Below are 25499 nucleotides of genomic sequence, written 5' to 3'. Positions count from 1 at the left end.
GTTGTGCTTCAGAGGAAAGTCAACATCCTTGATAAGGCGAAACCTTACATACATAATACTGATACTCCCACATGCAAAATATAGCCTGCTTGCCTTTGTGCAGTTTTTCACATTTGAGGAATTTGTCTGACACATTCATACTGATTATTTTTGCTTGGTTGAAACCACTGGGTAAAAACCTTTTGGACCAGGTTTTTATCAAGTTTTTTATTTAGTTTGGTGAACCAGACCTCGTATTAGATAAGAGGTCGTTTAAAACCAAAGCTGATTCCAGCTATTCAAAGTGGAGCTAATCGTTATGGACTGACCTTCTCCGGGGGTTCATACCAGTTAAGGTTGGTACATGAAGAAAGAGCTGAATGTGGGCGTCAATCCAGAGTACTGTTTGCCGTTGGTTAATTTCGTCCTGTTCGGCTCTCTTAAGTATGTGGAGCTGCTGACTATCAGACATTTCAATCTGTCTCCATAAGCCCAGCCGTTTCCTCTCGAGCTGCCATCCCGCCGTTCTAATGGAGGACTACAGACTTCCATACTCAGATGTCTCAGCGAGTTTTGAGTGGTATTAATCTTTACTTGTCCAAACGAACAGAACCAAAGCAGTGCACATACAGTAACTCCAATACATTTCACCATGCGTTCCTGGAGCCTATGCACAGCCCAAGGTGACAGCTTCAAATTGCTTCTACCGTTCAACCACTGGTCAAGAATCCTAAGATTCTCTGTCTACTATTACTTAAGACAAAGAAATGCAGAAAATCCTCATATTTGAAAACCAGGAAACATCCAATATTTTGCATGTTTGCTTGAAACAATGACATAAATGATTCACTGATTATCAAAACAGTTCTTGATTTATTCTCTTTTGTGTAACTAATCAACTCTCTAGGCTTTAAACAGTTTATTAAACAGTCTATTAAAAATTCTCCACTAATCCACCTTTATAATGAATATTAAGATTATCGAAGTTCAACCTGGGTTTTCTAAGAGCCATGATTTGTGTCCCAAAGTGACAAGAAACCCAGGTTTTCATCTGTGAAGTCAGTAAAGGATGAACCTTAGCCTTCATCTGTAACCTGTACAGATTCTGTAAATGTCACCTTCACACTTTTTTCTGCTTATTCACACTGAATATATATCTCGGTGTAACCTCACAGGAAATGAAAGAGGTGAAAGCTTTTTTTTTTTTTTTGGTCTGGTAAAGCAGGGGAGCTTTGTATAAGAAGAATTATATAACATTACTGTCTTTGCAACTTCCCCTTAAGCCTCCAGAAATCTCACGGGAGGAGGTGGATGAAGCCGTGTGCACTTGCAATATGCAGTAATTAATTTCAAACTCTTCTCAGGGCGTTATGTTGAATTTCCCTCTGATGTTTGAGGGGAATGTGCAGGGAGAGTAACGACACACACCGAACACGCTGCCGCACAGCGGAACAGCTGCTGCTCTGTTTTTGCCACTTTTTCAAAACCCTCGTGATCGTTATTTACGAGACAAGGTGACAGATTCGTGCATCAAACTGATCAATGTCCAACTGGCACTGCCTCACAACCGATGAGAAACGTACTTGTTTTGTCCAACTGAATGATATCAAACAGAGAGAAGCAGCAAGTCCTCACGTTTGAGGCAGGAACTGATGCATGTTTGGTCTTTTTTCTTTGATAAAAGACTTGATTGATGACTACCAAAACTGATATATATATCATATATGTGTGTGTCGTGAACTCAGACACTCACACAGGGAGACTGACAGGGATAAATAGAGAAAAAGACACCTCCACACTCAATAGGACTGTTTGCAAAAAGGCTCGAGGGGAGGATGAAGGGATAGACGGTCTCTCTGGACGGCTATAAAGGGGAGCGAGACGGTTGCAGCGGCGCACAGGAGCAGGCTCAGAAATGGCTGCTGTGATGTGGTAAAGGGCAGAGTAGCAGCATGGAGTGTGTGGAGACTAATGAAAATGGATACTGTGGGTCCTCAGAGGATCACTCGGTCACCCCTGAGCTCACACAGTGCCGGGGAATATAGGATCTAAAATAAGATAGTGAACTTTTCAGAATATTAGCTGTACTGTCTGATGCTTAAAGCAGCACAGAGTCTGTTTGCAAGTCATTTAGAAAGTCAAGATTTAGCCCTGTCAAGGTCTCTACAACCCTCCTCTGGAACTGTAAAGTTATGGTTTGCAAATCAGCCCATCTTAATGGTAGGCTGATGTCAGCTTGATGTGACTCAGTCTGACACACAGATGTAGGCGCAGCGATGAGTCCTACAGCAACACAGATGATCAAGCACTAACTTCAGCCTGAGCAGCAACACGAAGCCAGAATGCGGTAGTGACACAGCACAAAGTGCAGACTGTGGGGGCTTGGCTTGTTTGTTACTGCAAAATTAAAGAGCTGGTTTCACAGAAATTAGACGTTAATATGCAATTCTTGTTTTTGTATAGTCAAATAAAAGAGGAAGGCATTCTGGAGTTTTAAACTGAACACTTTACACCCAAGGGGGTTAAATGAGGAATTAGCCTTGAAACCATTTCCGTAGCGTCTACTTAATTATACTTGTTCTCCATTAACAGGATGTTTTAGAAACCTTAGAAAATTAGTTCCTGGGGGGATGTGTTCAAATGGAGATGGACTTGCTTGGTTGCAGATAAAACTGGTTAACGTTATTAAAAAGTGTATTAATTGGAGAATATGGTGAAATGTAGAGATTGTAATGTCACACTTTGGATTGATAGTTACAAAAGATGTTCACTGTAATTTTTGGATCAACTCAGGGCAATGATATTTTGTTAGTAATATTTTTGAAGACAAAGATGATATATGGTCTCTATGATGACATGTCAGTCACCTGAGTGACTATTGTGTTGTATATAAGGAAACTGGAAACGGCCTCAAGGACCACATTGATGAAGGCAAGATAGCTGAAAACGTTTGGTGAATACAGAGTGGTGCACTGGGGAAGAGTTAGCCATAAGCTTATCTGGTTGCAGCGGGGGGTGGGGGGGTGGGGGGGGGTCGCCAATTCGCCAATTCACCTAACCTGCATGTATTTGCACTGTGGGAGGAAACCCACCACATGCAACTTCCACACAGAACTGAACTGGGATTTGAACCCAGAACCATCTCTCTGTGAGGCGACGGTGTTAACCACTGCATCACCGTGCCGCACACTTATAACTCAGTTTTGACTAAATATGTAGATGCTGTGTTTTGCCTTTGTGGAGAGGGTATTGTACTGGACAGGTTTTGAATTATTGTGTTGTTTTGTCTCTGTGTTTATTATTAGTATTGTTGAGCGTGTGCGTATGGACGTCAGATATTATGTGTTTTACTTTTTCATTTTAATTTAATTAAAGTATTATAAATACATGTGTGTGTGGACTGTGTGTCGATGTTGCAGTAGCTAATGGGTACAAACAATATCAACAGGCTTTTTATTTGATTGTGTGATATTCCACAATACAAATTGAGAATAACATGCAGATCCATGTTGTGAACAACTGGTAATTTATTTAATGGTAAATTATTTTGTAGTCACTGTCGGTGTGTTCAGACTCTGTCTCTATCAGCAATAATTTCCCTCCAAGGAATCCAAGCCCCTGCAGCTTCACCTGCCTTCATAAATTTTCCAGACTCAGTGTGACTTTGCAGCTGAGTGTGTTAGTTTCTGTCCCTCTCCATCTTTAATCACAGCGTTCTCTCTTTCACTGTCGCAGCCTTTCTTCCTCTTGTCTCTGAACAATGAGGAGAGGAGTTTTGAGTCGTGCCTTCAGGAGCCCCACTGGGACGGTTAACAGGAAAAAGGAGTATGCAGCATTTTTCAGTATATTCAGGTGCAGTTGTTTAGTCCCTGTCCAGTAGAAATGACATTGGTCTGCATAGACCAATTAATCAATTATTGATTGGTTAATTGACAGAAAATGAATCTACTATTTTGATAATCAATTAATTAATTAAAGTAATTTTTTACAAACAAATTCAAACAAATGTGCTGATTCCAACCTCTTTTCTGGCTTCACTCTGTCTGATATGGCAGAGAAACTAAACATCTTTGGGTTTTGAATGGTTGTTAGGGACAAAAATGTCACATTAGGGAACTTGTGATGGCAACTTTTCACTATTTTCTGATATTTTCAAATGATTAATTGGTTATTTAACACAGTATTTGTCAGACAAACCAAAAGGTGAAATGATCATTGGTTGCAGATAAAACTACACATTTTGTTTAAATAAACCTCTTCTTTGGTACTTTGACTTTTCTGTATATAATTATTTGATTAGTACATTGACACAGTACATTACTTGTGCATGACTAAAAACTATCAACTATCTAACACCTTACACTTCGATTATGTAACACAGCTTCTGCGTATTTAACATTAGCAGTTGTAGACAACATGGCTTTTGTCCTGCTGATTGGAGCTGGATGAATTTGAACACATTTAGACAAATGTTAATTTGTTTTTAGTTCATTAGTTTATTTATATATTTTTTCATATATAGGTTTCTAGTTGAACTGGGGGCTGCAATTTGAGATCTGGACTCACTCACTGCCAAGTGGCCTCATCATCAACACCCTTGTTTGTCAAAGCATACCACCATTATTTTCTCTCTTTACTCCTGAGCTGAGCTAAAGTCCCTTAATAACCAGTTGTCACTTAATTCAATTGTAAATCCCAGGGGCTGCGGCATCTGTGCATCACTGGCTAAGTGGTCCTCAGCTCTCGTCCGATCATCAATGACTGTATGAGCTGTTTCTGAGCGGTTGCCTGGACACGATTATAAACACAACTGTATACACGTGTTATCTACATGATTTCATCTCCATTGAACTTCCTCTGGCCCTTATCTAACCCTGGGGCCCATTTGCAACCTGTCATCAACCCTTTTTAGCAGTCTCTTTTTTTTTGTTGCAGCAATTTAAATAACATTGTGACAATAAAAAAAAAAAAGTCTATCATATCTATTATGAAATGTAATTTACCAAATTATAAGATGAGAGATGGGATAAAATTTTAATTATGAGACTTCCAGTGCCCCTGGATGTGAAAATGCTTGTTAATTTGCCATTTGGAGGGGGGGGGGCTGATTGAGTGAGTATTGTCTGGCTAGAAATCCCTCTCTCCGTACATGAGTTAGTTTTATATATATCATCTCGTTTCTTTGTCTTGTTTCCTGAGGCAGCTTCCAGACAGGGGCTATAATGTACTGAGTGGAATCCGTTGTCAGGTGAGGTGGACCGGGAGACAGCAGCAAGCACATTATGAGCTCTCATTACGCTGAGACTCGGATCTCTTCAGAGAAAGAGGGAGAAAATGTACAATTACCGGGGAGACGAGAGAGTATAATGAAGACATGAGGGAGGATAAGTTGTCCACAGTGGTCAGTGTGATGAGAATCTATACACAACGCCTGGAACAGTTTACGGTGCAATAAATCAGGCATGGACGGAAGTTTCAGTGAAAATAACCTTTTCTAATCAGAAAAACAAACATGGAAGAAATGAATGCTAATTTGTGACCTAAAAGAAATTCAAACAAAAAAACAAAAGGTAAAGCAGGTCTGTATTAATGTATCTGTCCATCCATTAGAGATTTTCATATCTAGTGTTTACATTTTTGTACTGAGGCTACCAAAAGCTTTTGTGGCGACAATTTTAAACCACCTATATAATAGATTTCCTTGAAGTTCTCTCCAAGAGAGGACAGTAAAGCTCTTAATTCAGTTTCGGAGAAATATTTACTTTTTGCAGCTTGTTAAAGTAAGTTGAAGCCCGCGGACCTATCTAGATGGAAAAAACCTCTGAGATACATTTACCAGCCAAAAAAAAATCTGTGTTGAAAAACAAAATCACAAAATGCTAATGCTAATCTCCATCATATCAGCAGCGGACTCATCCTGATTCATTAATCCACAGCAGGATTTATGAAATGTAATATGCAAAGTCAACAGGACAGTTAAAACCTTAACTGCAACCACTGAGCAGATTCCCAACGCAAATCTGAAAACATTTTCATATGGAGTCTCACTTGTTACAGTGTGCATGTTAGGTTCACATATTATATGTGCATTTATACTGTTTATTTAGTTGTGTGTAATATGTTAGTTGTGTACTATGTACTTGTATATATGTGTGTTTCTTTACTTCTTTACGTGTGTTTGTGTGTGTGTGTGTGAAAGTTTTTGGTTGTACTTTATCTATGCATGAGCATGTGTGTGTGTGTGTGCTTCTATATACAAAAGTTTTATATATTATTTATTTTATATACAAAAATTGGGACACACTTTCACATTCAAGTAAAGGAGGAACTGGTGCTTTGTTTACATATAAATCTGCATTATTGTGTGTACATTTATGCCTGTATATATTTGCATTGTATATCCAGCATGTAACTGAATGTGAGGAAGGAATACGAAACATAATGCCAGAGACAGAAAGTCACTGTTTGTTAACTTAACCAACTGGAGCAGCCAGACACTATAGAGCCAGCTGTTTGGCCATGGCTGCGTAAATAAACAAGCCATTCACATGAGTTAACTAGAAAGATGACAAGATAAAGCCCGATGCCATCGTTCACTAAATGGTACCTTGAGAAGAGCCCCATCTGGTTTCCTCTGCAGGAGCCCACAAACCCCCATTTAATCACCATTCAGCGCCGCTGGGGAGCTGCAGTTTGTGGACTATAATGGTGCTTGATATTTACATCCATGCTCTGCTTAAGTGCTTCCTTAAGTGACATATTAACAGAATACATGGCCTGTCAATGGATACGTTCACTTCTGCAGTGACTGAACGAGCCACGTCAAGCAACTTTAGTGAAGTGGTGTGTGATGAGTGAGCAGGACTTTTTCCTCCCAGAACCTCTCCTTTCTAATCTAATGTTGAAAACGAATTATTTGATCGGAGCTTGTGGGCATTTCAACACAGTCACCTTACAGACTAAATTCAGTTTCTAAACTCACTTTTTACACTTACTGGAACTTATTATCAGTCAGTTATTTAGGCTAAAGGAGCTATTTTTAAGTTTTGTTATTGCAACATAGCCTATGTTAGCATTAACAGCTGTTTACAGTCTAAAAGAGACGTTGAGTTCTGTATCAAACTTCATTTCTTTACTCACCAAGAGTTGTCTCCAGCAGTGGGAACGAACAATTTTGTTTTGCTTCTATCTCTAAAACTTCTTCTTCTATTGTGCTGAAGTTAGCATGCTAACCAGCTAGCCCCAGTCTAGTTGGACTGAGCCATCACTTTCAGATACAAAGTCACTGTAGCGTCCCTGAAGAAGTAGTGCTGCCCAGAGAAGGTTTTACAACCTCTTGTCTTGTAAATGTAACGATGGCTGAAACTCTTGGCAAGCATCCCTATTGTTTTGCTTCTATCTCTATCCCTTCTTTTCTTTTACTTTAATTAGCATGCTAACTAGCTAGCCCCGGCTTGGTCGGATCATTTTGTTACTTTCTGATACCGAGTCACTGAAGCGTTCAGGCTGCCCTGAAGAAGTAGAGCTGCTCAGAGGATGTATTATAACCTCTTGTATTGTAAATGACAATGGCTGAAGCTCTTGCCAAGACTGGTAAGTAAACAGCTACTATTGCTAGTACAGAAATGTTGCTGACAAAGTGAACGCATTGTGATTTGGCAACAGCTACAACAATGAGTTTAGTGACTTTGGAGCACAGCAAATTTTCATCTCCTCTTGGAATATTAACCCTGTCCAAATGGGACTTCAGACTCTGATGTCCATCCCTCTGGTCCCTTGTAATGCAGCTAAAATGACCAGATTATAAAGTAAGTCTATATTTGAACTGACCCAGATGGACCCCAACCCATTCCCCAATTACCATGAAAGTCATTGAGTGCTCATTTAATAGTTGATAAATGTTAAGTGAGTTAAAATGTGATAAAGAAAATCAATCCCTCTAAAAGCGATCGACCGTTGTGTCACAGAATTGGCCACTCAAGTGTAAAGGATATATTTTCATTAGGGGGCTTCAGCTTAGACAAAAACACTGCTATAAACTATATACTATAATTTGGTATCAGGGTAATTTCTGTATGAGCATCTGTTATCATCTATTTTACTTACTTTGCTTATTCCCATTCACATTGGTGTTTTCAATGTGTTTTATGAATCTTTTCTTTTCTGACACAACTGGCAGATAATACTTAATGGATCCCCAGGAAACAGGTCAAAACAACCAGAGCGGCCGCTGCCAGACAATTTTTAGTCTTGCTCAAGGACACTTTAGTTTGGCAGATGTTTCACAACAGAACTGACCCGCAGTCTGCCAGTCAAAGGGCAGAGTCCTCGCTCAGAGCCACTGCCTTCGCATTTCAGGAACATTGAGTATTGACGTGGCAGTGAAATGGAAAACAAGCATTTCACCATTGAATAGCTTAAACATGCTGATTTAAGGCATTGTTAACATTAAGGGTGTGAACTCAGCATCAGTGCTGATATGAAATATTTTTTTCAAACACTCCTAATGGACCCACAGCAGGCTGCAGAACCTGCTGCCATGTTTTTTTCTTAAGGGACCCATATAGAGAAATCGCTGGTTTAAAAATGAACTAAGGCCATCTCTATTATAAGTTATGTCTGTTATAAAACTCTATTAGTGAACTTTTTTCTTCTTATAATATGTTCAGGGAAATACTTCCTCAGTCTGTACAAGAGACTACATAAAAATCGAAAAGTTGCACATTGGGACATCATTAATATGCAGATTAGGGTGTGAAATTATCTTTTATTATTTTCAAGCAGGCTGCATTTAGCTGCTTTTAGTTGGAAACAGTTGCAACATCAACAGCTAATGTTAAATGTAGTTAAGGGAAAGATGGCTTAAAATGCCACCGGTGGTGATCTCCAATCAGTTGACAGTATGTCTCCTAACAACTTTCGGCTCTCAAATGTCAGTCAGCTGCTGCCATGGAAAACACCCACCCAGAGGCGTGTAAGCACAAATGTGACATGTTTATACTTTGAAAAATGATCAAGTATGCACAGTAGCTGTCATCACAGTTGACATTTCCCCACCCAAAAAAGGGAAATCCAAATTTTGATTAAAAATGCAACCCTCTGATGTAAAACAGATGCAAAATTATTTTTATAATTAAATCCTCATTAGTTAATTAGCTACACTTGGGAGATTGCTCATTTGGTGACAAAACTTTTTTAGATAATATTTATAATTCATCAAAGAGTCTAAATGCCCTGACAATGACCTACAGAGAACCGTGCAGCCTCTAATATCAAACACATCAAACCCTGGCGATGTGACTCAAACCACGGAGCACCCAACCACTGTCATCCTTAGATCTCATGCTACTGAAGGTGAAACCAGAAAAGATAACAGCTCCAGTGTGTGGTGTTCAAACAAATCATTTACATATTGGGCATCTGGCAGGCGCCAATTGAATAACTCCCTGTTGGTCACACAGATAAGAACTTTTGCTGTGTCTACATCACACACAAAAAAACCAAAACAACAGTGACTCTGACGCCGTGTCTGGATGCCAAAAGAAAAACACCATATATTCCAACATGGGGATGGATGTGTTCCCATCATGTGTTCACAATCCAATTTTCCCCTTATGCAAACAAAGAATTTGTTTAAATGACACACTGATGGTGACTGTCATCATGTAAACCAGGGAAATCATAGTGCTTAAGAAAGAGATGTTGCAGTCTAGTTTAAATTTGGACTGAATTTGAACTCAAAGAAAATCTGACATAAATATGAAGACTGTCAATGAGCAACTAAAAAGCTCCCTCTATTCTCCACGTTTGCAGAACTCTCTGAAGTGTTGATGGGTTTTTCACTGAGACGAGTTACAGAATGGATTCACGTGGTGGTTCTGTGGTGACTCCCCCTCTCAAATGATTGGATGTGAGTAGCATCTGGAAAGTATGACAATCCCTGATAGAAACTCACCTGGTCTTCAAAGGACAAGGCCTGTCCGACATCTCGAGGGAACCCATCTATGACGATACCATTAGCATCTGGGATCTTCATAATCTTCTGCTTAATTTCAGTTATTGTGGTTTCCTGGAAAAAGAAGAAAAGAAAAACAGCAACATGAATCATGATTACCATCACTTTGCGCCTCAGATTTCTACTGATTGATAACAAACAATTACCATATCTGCAGGGAGTTCATTGGATTTTTGATCAATACAAATAACTCAACAATTAGCCAGATGCTTGGATTTCTAGCTTTCCAATCCCACATTTAACTTCCCTTTGCCCCATTTCAAATGCCAAGCGTTTTCTCAGTGCAGAGCTAGTGTCATTTCAACATTTCAGCTACTAATTATAAAGCAAAAAAAAGTTTATAGTTGTAATTATAATTTGCATTTCCAGTAACAGCGTGGAGGAGGAGATTCATTTTCTTAATGTTGTTGTTGCAATTCCCAGTGTATATTAATCAAGGCTGTGGATTATTTAAAAGCCCTTGAAAATTGATAATGAGTGGCTGATTTAGAGTCATAAATAAGGTGAATGGAAAACAGCACATTGGAGAATTACATAACATAATTCATCTTTTTATCCAATTGTACTTTAATATTCTTGAATGCAGCAGACCCACTGTCTTGAGAGCACTTGAGGGCAGAGATTGCCAGCATCTTTCAGCATCGCTCACGTCATCATGGCTGCAGGAGGTCAGCATGTTCGCGTGTATTTCTGCAGGTCGAACGCATCATGCGATATGGCAGCGATACATGAGCAATACCCTGATCTAAATATAACATCTGTGGCCGTGGTTGTGCCCAACGCTGACTAAAACAGACGTTTAATTTGCCTCCAACCACAGAATATGAGCAGTGGCCCGGCAGACTACGCAGAGATTAAACCTAATCTCAATTTCATCGAACAGATTAATGTATGCGTGTATGATAAAATGAGAAAAGCTAATCTAAGAAAAGCCCTCTGATCCTCTGCATGGCGTCACGTCTGAGCTCTCACTGGAATGCCAGGTCAGACAATCATCTCTGACGCCAGTACAAACAATCTATCTATAACTCTATACCAGCAATCATACAGCAGACAGGCAGCTGGATAGAATCTTCATTAAAGCTCTATCCAAAATCTCTCCCTTGTTCACTACTCCCCATACATGTATTCCTTATCCATTCCTTATGTAGTGTTGCACAATTATAATATTAACACCCGTAAACTGCTTCTCGCACAATACATAGAGCATACTGTACATTTCAGACTCAATATAGGTTTAGACGCCTAAACAAAATGGCAGAAAGAAAATATCATGGTTACAACTATCAGTTATTTTCTATAGATTCATCAGCTAATTTAAGGAGAAGACGCGAGTTAACAGTGGCATCGCTTTCCACCGCTGGAGACAGCTCTTGGTGAGTAAAGGAATAAGGTTTGATGCTGAACTTGCGACGTTAAAGTAAACCGCTGTTAATGCTAATGTAGCAATAGCAAAAACTTATAAATAGCTCCTTAAACTTGAGATTGTTTGGTTAGCTGTTAAGAATGAACTGTCAGGGTTTTGAGTTGTGGTGAGGCGACACTGGAAGTGACCAATCCAGCTGAGGGATTTTGTGTGCCGTTGACAGATGCGAATGCCCTGCACTATATTGCACGAAGGAGATAGCTGCTTTTGGAAAACCAAACAAAATTTCGTACATTTTTTTTTGTCGGTGGAAAATGGTAAAATGCATTAATTCCTTGTGGAAATAAGTACATAGTGAATAATATACTGTATAGGCCCTACTACAAGTGTCTAGAATGAGGGTCTCCAGCTGGTTTTGAAAATCCTGCTGAATCCATCTTAACACAAGAGATTTTTCCACAGTCTGAGAATATAAAGGCAAAAGTGCTACGAGTCGTTAATTTTAGACCAGACTGTCAAACGTCCAAGAGCCTCTTACGAGAAGACCTGTGGGATTTCCGAGAGAACAGAGGGTCAGAAATATACTGAGTCACATGACCTGCAGTGAGTTACAGACAAACAGCAAGAACTTCAAGTTGATTTGGTGTTTGGCTGAGGGTCAGTGAAGTGATGCTGTGTGCTTGTTGCATTTTGAATCATTTGCAGAACTGAGATCGCTTCACTGTCGAGCACAGTCACATACTCCAGACGACAAGAGGAAATGAATGCATGACTTTTTTTTCCCCACGAGTGTTTGCTCTCATGCCAAGAGTTAGATGGGAGGATTGATTCCCATCTCATATCTGTCTGTTAAATATAAGGCTGGAGCCAGCAGCTGGTTACCCCTATCTTAGCAAAAAAGAAGGAAACGGGGGTGGGAAACAACTAGCTTAGCTCTATCCAAAGGCAAAAAATCGGCCTCCCTTCACCTCTAATACTTGTTGTACTTGTGTTTTTAATCCATACAAGAAACAAAGTATAAAAATGACAAGCTGTGGTGGTATGGGTGGTTATGTTATTATCATAGCCATGCTATGTGGTTCTCCGTGTTGCCAGTCTACCAGTCTATGCTGAGCTAAGCTAACCAACTCCTGGCTGTAGCTTCATATTTAGTTGACAGCTCGATCTTTTATCTGATCTATTATTCAGCAAGAAGAAGAATAAGGACGTTTCCCAAAATGTCAAACTATTCCTTTAATTTGCCGTGAAAAATGAACTCTTAAAGTAAAAAAAATAGGAAACAACTATGGCCCAACTAAAGACAAGCTGTGAATCAGTAATATGTCTCTCAGCACATCTTAAAACAATATTTACGCAGGCTAGTCTATCGTCGGGGGAATATTATGCCTCATCCTCTCACCATGACATACAAAATCATTAAGAAACCAAATTATAATCTGCTTTGCTAAACTATTCATGGCAGGAAATTAAACGCCTAACAGCCACAAAGTCACTTTATCATATCAAATACTGTATGTCTGCAGCTTGGCCTACATTGCTGTTTATCACACTGTTTCCTGGTGAACGGCCAGAAGGGAGATGCAATGTCGTGCCAGACATCCAGTGAAGGGATGATAAACCGTGAGGTAGGCACTTATTGGCCAGTCACGAAGCTTGAGGGGGCACGGTGTCCATGTTACATCCTTGAACTACTCTGCATCAGTAATGCATCATGCTTCCTGTGCTGACTCCAAAGACCCCCCCGCCTCCTTTTATGCCCATACACTCAACCTCAGATCACCTACACCTACACTAAACCTCTGCTGGCAGTCCCTCTGTCTAAACTTTAAACTGGTGGAATTGCCATCCTTTTGCTGCCAGGAATATCTTTAAAGTCTCTATTAAGAACAATAATCAGTCTCTTGAACCTATTTATTAAATGGGGCATCTGTATGGATTGGACCTTTGTTTTGGCATGAAGTGCTCTACAAACAAAGTTTATCATTGTTGTTCATGGCAGCTCTAGTTTCTGTTCATTTTAGTAGATTGAGAAAATGAACTTTTAGGGAGTTGAAATTTGCATTAGATATGCCATTCATTATTTCAAATCCATCACAACATTTCATTGTCATTTTGAGTTATGTTATTTGTTGTGTGTAATATTTAGATAACTCAAACATGACATTTGAGACTTTTTAAAAAACGGTGCATTCATGATTTACTTATTGTCAGGAAATTAAACCTGAAAGATACACAATAAGCAAAAACATAGATGTTATGAAAAAGAGTAATGTGAATTTCTTGGTCATTTCTTGTATCTTTAAGTTTGCAATTTGGTCTCAAGTCAATGCACTGTCTTCCATCCTGCATCAAAAACACAAATCTGCGGTAAAATATTCTTAACTCAAGGTTCATTTACAAGCTTTTTCCTGAACTTTTGACCATGTCCCATGGTCTTCTTTGGCTTATTGAACATCCTTCGGTGTCATCACATCACCTATAGGGATTTTCACACATGAACCTTTGTGGTGACACCAGAGTCAGCTCCATCCTCTTAAGAGCTCCAGAAAAAGCTAGTAAGTGGACCTTGATTTTATAGTCTGTCACGACTGATCATGTCTTAATTCCAACTGCATAGTGCCGCCATTGAGATGAATTAGGGGTGAATAAGGCGATGACCAGCTCTACTTCCTGAGCAAAAAACATATGGTATGCCATAGTAAATACTTGACATCAGTGCATAGTAATTATAATTTGTCCCTCCTTCATTCTTGGATATGTACAAATACAATCTTTAATCTTAATTTCATACACATTGAACTGGAAAGTGTGAGGCCTCCACGTGTGTTTTCGATACACTGTTTGCAAGAGTGGAGCACAAACAACCAGCGGTGGTCTGTGCCCATTTTCCTCTCAGCCAGATTAATTATCTTGCAAAGAAGGACGCTAATAAGACGGAACAACATCCCTCTCTCCAGCGCACTTGTGATATAGAAGCTGCTAATTGGTCCCTTGTTACAGGCATGCTGCGATAATGACCAGAGAGGGACTGGATACACTCGGCACTCATCAGTCATCCGTCTCATATTGTCCCCTCTTTCACAGAAACCCCCCCCCCCCCATTCCCTCTCCCCCTCTCCCCCTCTCCTTCTCTGTTCCTCTGCTACCTGTGGTGCCAGCTCTCCGTTGGTGATGATTTTAGCGATCAGGCTCCACTTTCTGTTGCTGGTGGCGTTGTGGATCATCTTCTTCCTCAGCAGCTCGCCCACGGACACGTACTGGAAGCTGTAGCGCTCAGCGATCTTCAGGCACTGTGTTCCTTTGCCGCTGCCAGGGCCACCTAGGCACAGAGGGAGAGCTGTTGATGTTTTGGGAGGAAAAATGTGTGTGTGTGTGTGTGTGTGTGTGTGTGTGTGTGTGTGTGTGTGTGTGTGTGTGTGTGCGTGTGTGCGTGTGTGAAATATATCTGTGTGAGTGTGAAACATTATGTGTGTGGGTGTGTTAGCGTAGGCACATGTGTGTGAGAGAATCCCAGACTGTGAGACTTTGTGTGTGTGTGTGTGTGTGTGTGTGTGTGTGTGAGAGAGAGAGGGTGTTAGTGTGTGATTGTGTGTTACTGCTTATGTGTGTTTTGTGTGTGCGGGGGAGAAGGGCATGTTGTGAGTGAGTGTGTGTGTGTGTGTGTGTGTGTGTGTGTGAGTGTGTGTGTGTGTGTGTGTGTGTGTGTGGCGGGCAGGTATGTGTGAACCTCCTACATTTGCTAACAAATCCTCTTCTTTTTTCTCCATATTTCAGCGGGAAAAAGAACACGCGTGGAGACAGCTTTTAAGGCTCTTAAGGCTTAATGCTGCATAGTATGGTAAATATGAAATATGAATAGCCTGTATGTCATGTTAGTTCCTGTTTGAACATCTTACCATCTTAGTGCAACAGAATTCAAATGAATTATAATTCCATCAAAAATCAGAACATACAAAGTTTATATTCTGAAATTATATTGTATTATTTTGATTTTGATTCTGTGTGGACCATCAGTTTGTGAAAGGCCTGTGTAACTGCTTGTGAAAGCCATCTGACAACTTGAATGCTGCTTTCCTGATAGACAACTGCATTGAATTTCATGCCAGGATTTCAGAGATGCTACTGTTACCATAGAAATGTCAACCGCTCCAAAATCGCTCCTGGTTGACAGCCAGGCCAGAGTGAAGTGAAATTAGTCAGAGAACAAGCTGTGTCGTTGGTAATTTATTCCATTATGGCGTTACTGTCAGAAATGGTTTTTTTTAGGGACGAGGAGAAGAGTGTGCACCCAAGTGAATAAAATCATTACAAGTCAGTGATTGTTAAATATATTATTTGGTTGGATTCAAATTAGATCATCCATTTCTGACAGGCAAGTTTCAGCGAAGTGACTGTAATGTGTCCCTAAAAGGTTTGCTGAGTTCCAAGTGATGCCTGTATCCTGCAGGTATCCAGACCAGTGTCTGCCTTACAACTGGGATTAATAATCAGGATTTAAAGGATTTACAGTTAGGGTTAAGGCCTCTGCATGTTTTGAACAAAGTGGTTGTCAGAGATTGAGTGGGAAGGGGGTCTGACAATGTTTGTTACTTTCTGAAACAGACAGTCTGTCAGTCATGGTCACTTTACTCAGCGACTGGCTGGATGTGCAGAGGTATGAAAGTAAATATAGACTGAGCTACCTTCGCAGTTTCTTGTTTCATTCTCAACACAACTATTTTACCATGAATGAGAAACTGAAAATTGTGTCTCGCTCCTCTCTATGAAGGCACCCAACTTTGAGTGTGGCCATTTGTAACCGGTATAAACACTTTTGCTTTTAGACGTGGGCAGACAAGCACATACAGCCTAGTTTGTTTGAAGCATACTAAGGCTTTTAGAGTTGTGCTAAGGTCAAGTTCATGGTTGTTTGGTCTGTGGAAAAGCAGAAAAACTGCAGCTGTGCAACCGTGCTGAATATATACTTTCTGTCAGCTGATAGCATAGGGCTATTCACATTGTTACTTGTAAGAATTTAATATTATCATCACAAAATGTTGTGTGGGGCTTCAATCACTTATTTCCTCTTCATAAAGTTGAAAGAGAAGATTGATAATACTCCCTTCTCCTCATGCTAAGCATGAAGCTATATGAAGCTTAGCTTAAAGGGGCTAGTTGAAAGTTTTCTCTGCCACAGAACATGGTTTCTTGTGGTGGTGATTGTTGCTGTCTTTTTAATACAAGAGGTTATAATACACCCTCTGATTAGTGCTACATCTTCAGGGCAGATTGGAGGATACAATGAGTCACTATTGCAAAGTGACGAGATCTGCAGGGGCTAGCTAGTTAGCATGCTAACCTCAGTAGAGGAAAAGACTACTAGGGGCAAGAGTTAACATTGGCATTGCTTTCCACCTCTAGAGACAGCTCTTGGTGAGAGAGGGAATAAAGGTCGAACTAGACTGGTAAGTAAACAGCTGTTAATGCTAACGTTGGCTATGTAGCAATAGCAAAACCTACAAATAGGGGAAACAGCTAGCCTGGCTCTGTCCAAAGGCACAACAACATTAGCTTTAGATATGTTGATGGATTTTGAAATGGCCAGGGTAGCTTATTTTCTATGTTTACAGTCTTTATGCTAAGATAAGCTAACTGTCTCCTGGGTGTAGCTTCATATTTAACGCACGAGAGAGCACCACTCATGCTGACCTTGTGTCTAAGAATATTATCATAAAACTGTGATTCATTTTAACTAGGTTAGGTTCAAAGCTGAGACTTTTTTCAAATTGAATTTTTATATATGAGAGAAATGAATGGGACACATTTTTCATGACAGACCTTTTTAGCACCCTCGAACTAGCACATCCAAATGGAATGCAGCCATTATCATTCATATTAATTACTCCAGTGTTTTTCTATTATAATTCCTTCTGACAAATTTTTGCAGAAGCGAGAAAGGGTGGGCGGAATAACATAATATCTGATGTCTGAATGTCTATGTGAATATGTATTTAGCAAAATGTGCACTTTATCTCACATCTTTGTGTTTTGTAATGCTCAACATGCCCGGTCCCCTCCCAGCCTCCTCCCGAGCACACGTGTCTTTGTCATTCTGTCTCTCTCTCTCTGCGAACCTGGCAGACAAAACATTTGCCATGATCCTCCAAAGAGATGACAGCTGCTGTCGTCCTGTTCTCCCTTTAAAATAGGGCACAATGTGCTCACAAAGACAAGATAGGAAGTGGCTTTGTGCTGCAAGGACAAATAACTATCATCCACACGCATCGACAGTGTGAACATCCCAGGTACACACTAAAAGCAAAACACGCTGTAGCAGAAGGCTGTCAGACGGTCTTTTGAAAGCTTTTATCAGACACTGAAGTTCTTTTCTTGCTTATATAAAACCTGAAATAAACTATTTTTATAAGGGTTTATAAATAGCAGCCCTTTTTCGGTCCTGCTAAACCTGTGTCATTACTCTTTCTGAGCAGCTGCCGTGCTTAATTCATAAGATTAATGAATGTATTTGACAGGTTAATGCAGGCCCATCAAGGAAATCAGATTAGGAGAGCGTGAGTGTCTAACACAGTGAGTGACATGCAACAAGATCTCCCCCGCTGATACTACCAGAGAGAGGTGGGGCTACACTCAAATCACCAGGAAAAACATACGCTACACACACACACACACACACACACACACACACACTCCTTGAGTCGTAGATTCCCATCCAGGCCATGTATTTTTAGATCATCAGTGAAGCAAATATAAACTTCTATTTTGATTTTTGTTGATCTTTTTATATACATGGCTAAAACTCTCATCAGAAGCAATAAAGAGACGCTGGGTGCTTGTTTTGTTATGTTTACACACAAATGTCTTCTTATGTCTGTCCTATCTAATGGAAAACATGACTCAGTAGAAGTTCAGATCCAACCAGAGAGATCAGTAGAAAAGATAATAAATAGATCGTCCTTCATTTTTGCCTCAGAATTTCCTCATTCTTGTGTTGTGTAAAGGTGGAAGTATTTATGGTTTTTATGATTATGTGTGTTTTTTGTGTGTTGCACTGGTCCTTTACCGATGACGAGGATGACTTTGGGCCGTGGTCTTGATGGGTCAAACACCTCGTACTCCTCTATGAGCTCCGCTGTCTCCGACAGGTCTGAGTCGCTCTCGATGGAGAACTGGCTGATGGGAGGGAGGCGGTCGTAGCGTCTGTAGGGAAAATTGGGGCTGTCGGGCAACACTGTTGCACACGCACAGACACACACATAAAAAGGTATAAATGAGAACAAACTGTGCTGTAATTTCATGCTGTCAGTCAATTTATAGGTACAGCTGTCACATTATTTGAACTGCTGCCAATCAAGATGTGGTGCCGGTTTTAACCATCAGACAGTGAGATTTCCATAAATTCATTAGTGTGATAAAAACAAACAGATACGGTTCATTCAGTTTGGCAATTATACAGCTCCCTCTTATGATGTAAGTATTGATATATGACACATTCAGCAAAGATCGAAGTCATCATTGCATGCTATTCCAAGGGAGCAGAACTGCTATGATTTACATGTAGCACCAATATTATCTCTTTACGCTCCATTATAAATTACAGCGCTGAGAATGGTATTGATCAGATGACAATAAATGCACCATTGATGGAAATGGAAGTTTCGTTGAATCTGAAGAGAACTGAGCAAAAAACAAAACATTGGTCTTGTTAAGATGAAACCAATTTGGAAAAATACTGGAGGAGGTTGCACATTACAGCTAATGCTGCAACAGCTGCCAGAATATAAGGGTTTACTTTTGCCCTAATGACATTTCTAAACAAACGAATCAAGCCAACAGAAAAACACATTTAGGAAGTTAGAGCAGCATTTCCTTCCAGCAAACAATTTAAAATATGAAAGATCTGAGCTTCAGCTATCAGTCGAGACGAGAATCACAGCACAGGGAAATCTCTAACCCCAATTAGGCTGCAGTTCAGCACCTAAACTCTGCAGCTGGCAAAGTTTACAGGCATCTTTGCCACATTATTACAAGAAGCAACACAAATCTGAATTTCTAAACGCAGGATTCTGTCCCAAATGCAGCTTGAGTCATTTTTATGACTGTGGAGGCTTCTGTTTTATAAATATTGACTCTATCTGTGCATTTGCATGGTGTGAGTGATCTGCCTGTTAACTCAAATTTTACTCGCACATGCATAACTCTGTTCTGTTTCAGTCTCACGGTCAGTAGCTGTGTACACTGCTGCCCTGCTTCACTCGCATCACCAAACAAAGAAGTGAATGTCCAAATTTAAAACAGATGTAACAAAACAAGGCATATGGGAAAACGTCTTTAGTAATAAAGAGCTGTAGTTGAGAACTTTGCTTTGCAAATTCAAACCAAGTTTTGCATGTCAGTGGTTTGGAGGCAGAAGGGGGGCTGCCTTTTGGTGCTCTGGTGTCCCAACAGATGCTTCTGGCACTGTTTAGGAAACTAAATAAATCTGAGAGAGGTGATGCACACAGCTGCACTTCTCACTGTACGTATCAGGAGAAAAAAAGCCTCCTTTCTCATCTCGCTCTAAAACTCTTCTAGAGTAGTGCAACAGTTTAAACAGTGTAGCTACAATTAGGCTCATGAGGTTATAGGGTAAATGTTAACACCCCTTCCTGTTCAAACACTGAGTGAGTGTGCTCCTGATTGTGTAACAGAAGAAGTTAAACTGCTGCCAGCATTCTTAGAAAGAAGCAGATCACCAAAAACAACTAAAAAAAAAAAACATATATATATATATATATATGTTTTTTTTTTTTTACCTTTTCTTTGCCCCCAGTTACAGAAGTTCTGCCATAAACATAATGGGGTGAAACAGAGTGAAGGTGTTGCATTGACTCTGTTTTATGGCTGCAACTAATGATTATTACCTGTATTCTGAAGAAAACCTTGTCATTTAGTCTGTAAAATGTCAGAAAAGATAAATCTGATAGGGTGTCCTATTTTATCTGTAACAATTACAGAATTTATATATATATAAATTTACTGTCAAACTAAAGCAGGAAATCTTCACATTTAAGAGACTGGAACTAGTTAAGTTTGGATTCTTTTTAGCTTGAAACAAAACTTAAACGATTAATCGGTTATTAAAATTGTTGCTGATTAAAATTTCTTTCAGCTCATATGTGTTTTGCTTTACTGTACTCACTGCTCACCATTTCTGAAGAGGGACCTGCGTGATTGGCCCCCGTTGAGAGGGGGAAGGGACTTCTTCTCCTGCCCCACGAATGTATCCCATCGCACTTTGTCCGGTCCTCCGAGCTCCCTGACTTTCTTCAGACAGCCCTCCAAGTAGTCGATGGGGTCATCGGGCCGGTAGTACATCAAACCTGTCAGCAGGCTCTGGAAAAAACAGTGGAGGTGGACGTGATGAGATATAGAGGGAGAATAAGGGCGAGCAGGAGGAGGTCTCTGTAATGATGTGTTGTGCTGTGACAGAGTGGCGGCAGGAGAACAGCCCGCCTGAATGAGGCGAAGTTCTGAAGTGCAGATCTCGTTGCCTTGCCTTGGCTCCACCAGGGGGAACAAAACATCTCACTTTGTCAGATGCCCGTGAAATTGGACTCAGCCCGGCCAAATAAACACAGAACTCCGGCGACCTGTTATTTTTTCGTGGAGGAGGAAAAGCCCAGTGGCTGTGATGGATATGAGAACGCGCTCCGTGCCAAAAGACAAGTCAAGTGTGTGTTTGCGTGACATTTGTCCCCTTGACCCTGAATGTTTTAAAAACAATACCTTCCTCTGGGACTTCATCTCCACCCTCCTCACTAACAGCGTCCACCGCCAGCAGCATGAAAACACAAAGCCTCTCCCAGCCGAAAACAATGTGAGGTGCTTATTGAGCTGATCGATAATGAATAGGCTTTTCTGTGAGCAGCAATTGTGAGCAGTAAAATGACACTGCAGTTATGATGATTATGTGTCACTTCAGCGATCAATGTAATTTCGACTGGCTGTAAATAAACAAGCAGTGATTGCTTGCATACATTAGCTGCACTGCACTCAGAACTTAGTCTAATTAAGTGGATGAGCCAATTAACTATCCCCTCAGGAAAATGAATATTATATTGCATTATTATATTCCTGTAAGTCCTCACACTGTGTCTGTTCATAGCATTAACTTTGATAGTATAATATTCCTATAACTATTAATGAAGTGTTTAGAGGAGAATTCATTTCTAGACAACCTCTCATAGGCTACTGGATACCTTCATGTCTTCACACATACATCATTATATTTTGAGTTAAGAGTCAAATTATCATGTTTTATCATTTTTTCCCTAATACTTCTAAAATGTATTATGAACTTTTAATATTCTTTTTTGTAGCCACTCTGTCACAGTACTTAGACTAATTTTCATTTTTCATGATAAAAGAATGTTTCCCGCTGTGAGCATCGCAATTAAAAGCGAATTACGCAGGAGCAGAGGAAGGTCTGCCTGGTTTAATTACCCTTACACTCTGACTCTAATTATGATTATATAGCACTATAAAAACAATTTTAGGGAGCACTTTGTAAGAATTATGAATCCCCAGGGTTTCACCTTCTTATTTGAACTACTATTTAATCTAGAAATATGCTTTCAGACAGACTCGAGTAGAGGAGATGTACTTCATATCACAAAATTATATTTTCCCTGTTCTGACATGCGTTCTGCAACATTCTGCGATGCATCGATGTAAAACACACACACACGGTCAAATCTGCACGTACTGTAGTCCGGTCATCTCAACCCACAAAGCGCACAGCACACCATCTCTCACCTCAAATAGTTGAGGTATCTCCCGGCGTGCGAGATACTCCTTGGCATCGTTGGTATTCATCTCCAGTCGGATTTCGTTTCCCCCTCTCTCTCTCTTTCTCTCTCTCTCTCTCTCTCTCTCTCTCTCTCTTTCTCCGTCTCTCTCTCTCTCCCTCTTCTGATGTCTCAGTGCCGTGAGGTAATTTTTGGTTAACAACCGAGCTCCAGACAGATTTCCCCTCAGCGCATTTTTGCCTCGTGTGTGGACTTTACAACTGGATTCCTGCAGGCAGTGCCACCGCGCCACCCTCCTCGGTGATGCGGATGCGTGGCTCGTCCGTCCTCCCTCCTGCAGCGCTCTGCCTCCACCACGCACAGTATGTGTGTGTGTGTGTGTGTGTGTGTGTGTGTGTGTGTGTGTGTGTGTGTGTGTGCGTGCGCGCGCGCGCCTCAACGTTGGCACAGAGGTTGCGCGCGCTGTGTGTGCCAAATACGCACGCACAGCCTCTACGAGTTGTTTTTCACCGTCAGCATGGAGACCGGTTGTGAAACGATCATGAGGTGCGCTATAGTGACACAGTGGTGGAAAGTAACCAAGTACTTTTACTTAAGCACTGAACTTTTACTGTACTTGAATGATTCCATTTAATGCTACTTTATTCCTCTACTCTACCATAATCTGACACTTTAGGAACCATTCTTTATTACTAGTATTTTCGCTACTGGTATTTTAAGTATTTTGTTGCTAATGCTTCTGTACTGGTGCTAAATAAAATTTGAATTCAATAGTTTTACTTGTAATGGAGTATTTCTTTCTTTTGTTTTGTAGTTTTGCTAGTACTGTACTTAGTAAATGGTGTGAATACTTCCACCCCTTCAGTGATAAACATAAGTTAACTTGATCTTCCTGTGGGTGCTTAGAAAGTTATTTAATTTTGGCTTTTCACTATCAGAAAACAACAAAGTTGCACCTCACCCTCTCTGACACTTGATGAAAAAGTATCAACACAAGGTCCATCTACCGCTCATAAACTTCTTCAGTGTATTTCATTCCTCTTTTTTGTCAAGCTGTTGTTGACAAAAAAAAAGTTCAGACTTAAGTTTTATCTTTGATTAAAACCAATGTGACCTAAATCACTTTATTATCGCCTCATCGACACAACCAAAGTGCCTCAAAAGTACTTGATGAAATGTCTTACAGGCTGTATAGTGCATAATGTTTTTAACAGACATTCAGCGCCAACTTTCTGCAGGTGTTTTGCTGCAGGTCAGGCTCTTAACTTGCATAACAATGTCTTTACTTTGGGTTATACATAGAAACAAACAGATCAGCAAAAGGTAAATTCCACTGGTCACACAATCAAGGCTTTCTTAGGCAACCCAGGAATAACCCTTAACCTAACCCTAGGCCAGTTTGATTTCCTGGTTTGTCCCATAGGATTTGATCCTTATAGACCACTAATCCTCTTGACAACTGGAACGCTGACTTTGAGTCTCCTTGTTATATCACAGAACAACATTAGATTAGTTCAGCAACATGAGTGTGTTAGCAGGACCATTCTATCTGAATAACATTTCATGCATGACCAAGATCAGTCACAGTTAAGGACAGTAAAATGCTAATTCATGGATTGGAAATGGAATAACGATTTATGCAACTTAGAACTGTTTCGTTGGAGCTCCATGCTTGGCTTTTTCATTTTTCTAATGTGATGCATTTGGAGGAGGACATTACTGTGATGAGCTCTGCAGGCAAAGAGAGTGATGCTGTGGGTCAGAAAAGCAGCAGAAGTACAGGAGACGTTCGCGGGATTAAAGTGAATGGCAGACCTGGAAAGGCGCCCTGCTGTGTGTCAAAACAGATTTGGATGCTGCTTTTCCAGCAGACCGTCTGCTTGCCGTGCTGTAGTGTTACATTAGAATTGCATGAAGGATTTTTTTCATGGCTTCACTTTACTACAGGGATCCCAGACACTTGGCTACTTCAGTTTTAACATGACATGCATTTTGACATCTGCTACCTGTGATATCCATGTCACTTCTCATTACTAAGGCCCATACCATTTAGCTGGACAGGGCATTTGAATGTGTATTATGTGTGATATACACAATGTGTATATCTGACCAAATGATGATTTGCTTAATTACCATGTGGTCAGCTGTTTACTGTAACCACTGAAGTATCATACATAAACATTAATTAATTGCCACACGATGCAAAATCACACAAGTCTGTTGTAATACCGCAATGAAACATACAGGACAAAGCCATTATCTGTCTTTGTACTGGCAGTCACAAAGAAAAAATGTTGCCAAATTGATTACTTGAAACAAAAGAGGGAGACATGACTCTTTAGAGGACTATTTGGTGGCCTTGCAGTAATATAACACATTTGCTACAGTCTGTTAAAATCAAATAACATGCTGAACTAAATCCAATTTGCAATTCTATAAAATAATTGTCCTGTGATATCCCAGTGAACGCATCTACAGTATTCTATATCTGCAGTACTGACATTAATATATGTCTTTATTCTCCTGATTTTGTTCACTCCCACAGGAATACTCTCCATGCAATGTCTTTCATACACAGGCAGCAACATCCGAGAACCACATGAATCTGCTACTGCTCAGTCTCAGAAGTCTTATCAGCACTGAGCCACCAATATTGCATTAGAAATACTTAATATTTTCACACGTTTTCCCAGAAAAAAAAAAATCATATTTTAGAAAACAAAATATAGTTTTTGTTTTCAGTGGGCATTTGTGTAAATTCAGAATTCAGAGCAATGGTGGTGACAAATTGCCTTTTAGAAATGTAATTAGAAATGTATATCATTACATGTGCATACCTATACAGGTACAAAGGGGTAAATGATCTACGTTGGTATAATAATTCTTAAAAAAGTTTTGCATGTTTATGTATTTGTTTTTCTTTCACTTGAAACTATAGCATATATCTATGTAGGTGTATTTGTGTTTTGAATACTCTTTGTGTATCCATCATTTGTTTTTACTACTTTCTTGCACAAGGTTTGAGCAAGCCTTCATTGTATATGGGCACTGTATGTAATGGGTATCGGTATGACCATGTACTAGGCTACAGCAGAGAAAAAGTATATATTCTACCGAGCCATTTTCAATTTTATTCTGAAACAATAAATAAATCATCACCAAAGGGACAAACTTACAGTGTTTCATGATTGACAGTATGCCTATATGTCAGTGACATCTTTTAATAGTGATGATTTCCACGCTCGGCCATAAAATGTCTTGGCGTATGACGAAGGAGCAGCTACGTGATACCTTGACAAGTCCTTTTTCTACCTGTCAAAAAAGTTTCCACGCCGAAACTTTTATTTTGAAA

General features: G+C 40.0%; 1 protein-coding gene across 1 annotated transcript in view; it reads right to left on the bottom strand.

The window, feature by feature from the left end:
• ak5 (adenylate kinase 5) overlaps window positions 1-22468 on the bottom strand; it is an 80044-nt gene extending 57576 nt beyond the window's left edge. The window contains exons 1-5 of the mRNA XM_022758035.1: window positions 22155-22468; window positions 20546-20732; window positions 18421-18588; window positions 14507-14679; window positions 9935-10048 (exon numbers count right to left, since the gene is read on the bottom strand). Coding sequence (XP_022613756.1) covers window positions 9935-10048; window positions 14507-14679; window positions 18421-18588; window positions 20546-20732; window positions 22155-22214 — 702 coding nt within the window. The 5' untranslated portion in view covers window positions 22215-22468. The remainder of the gene's footprint in view (window positions 1-9934; window positions 10049-14506; window positions 14680-18420; window positions 18589-20545; window positions 20733-22154) is intronic.
• Between the last annotated feature and the right edge of the window lie 3031 nt (window positions 22469-25499).

This window comes from Seriola dumerili, unplaced genomic scaffold, assembly GCF_002260705.1.
Source record: "Seriola dumerili isolate Sdu_G_001 unplaced genomic scaffold, Sdu_1.0 BDQW01000291.1, whole genome shotgun sequence".
Lineage (NCBI taxonomy): Eukaryota > Metazoa > Chordata > Actinopteri > Carangiformes > Carangidae > Seriola > Seriola dumerili.
Note: the sequence above shows the minus strand (reverse complement) of the source record. Positions and strands in the feature narration are given on the sequence as shown.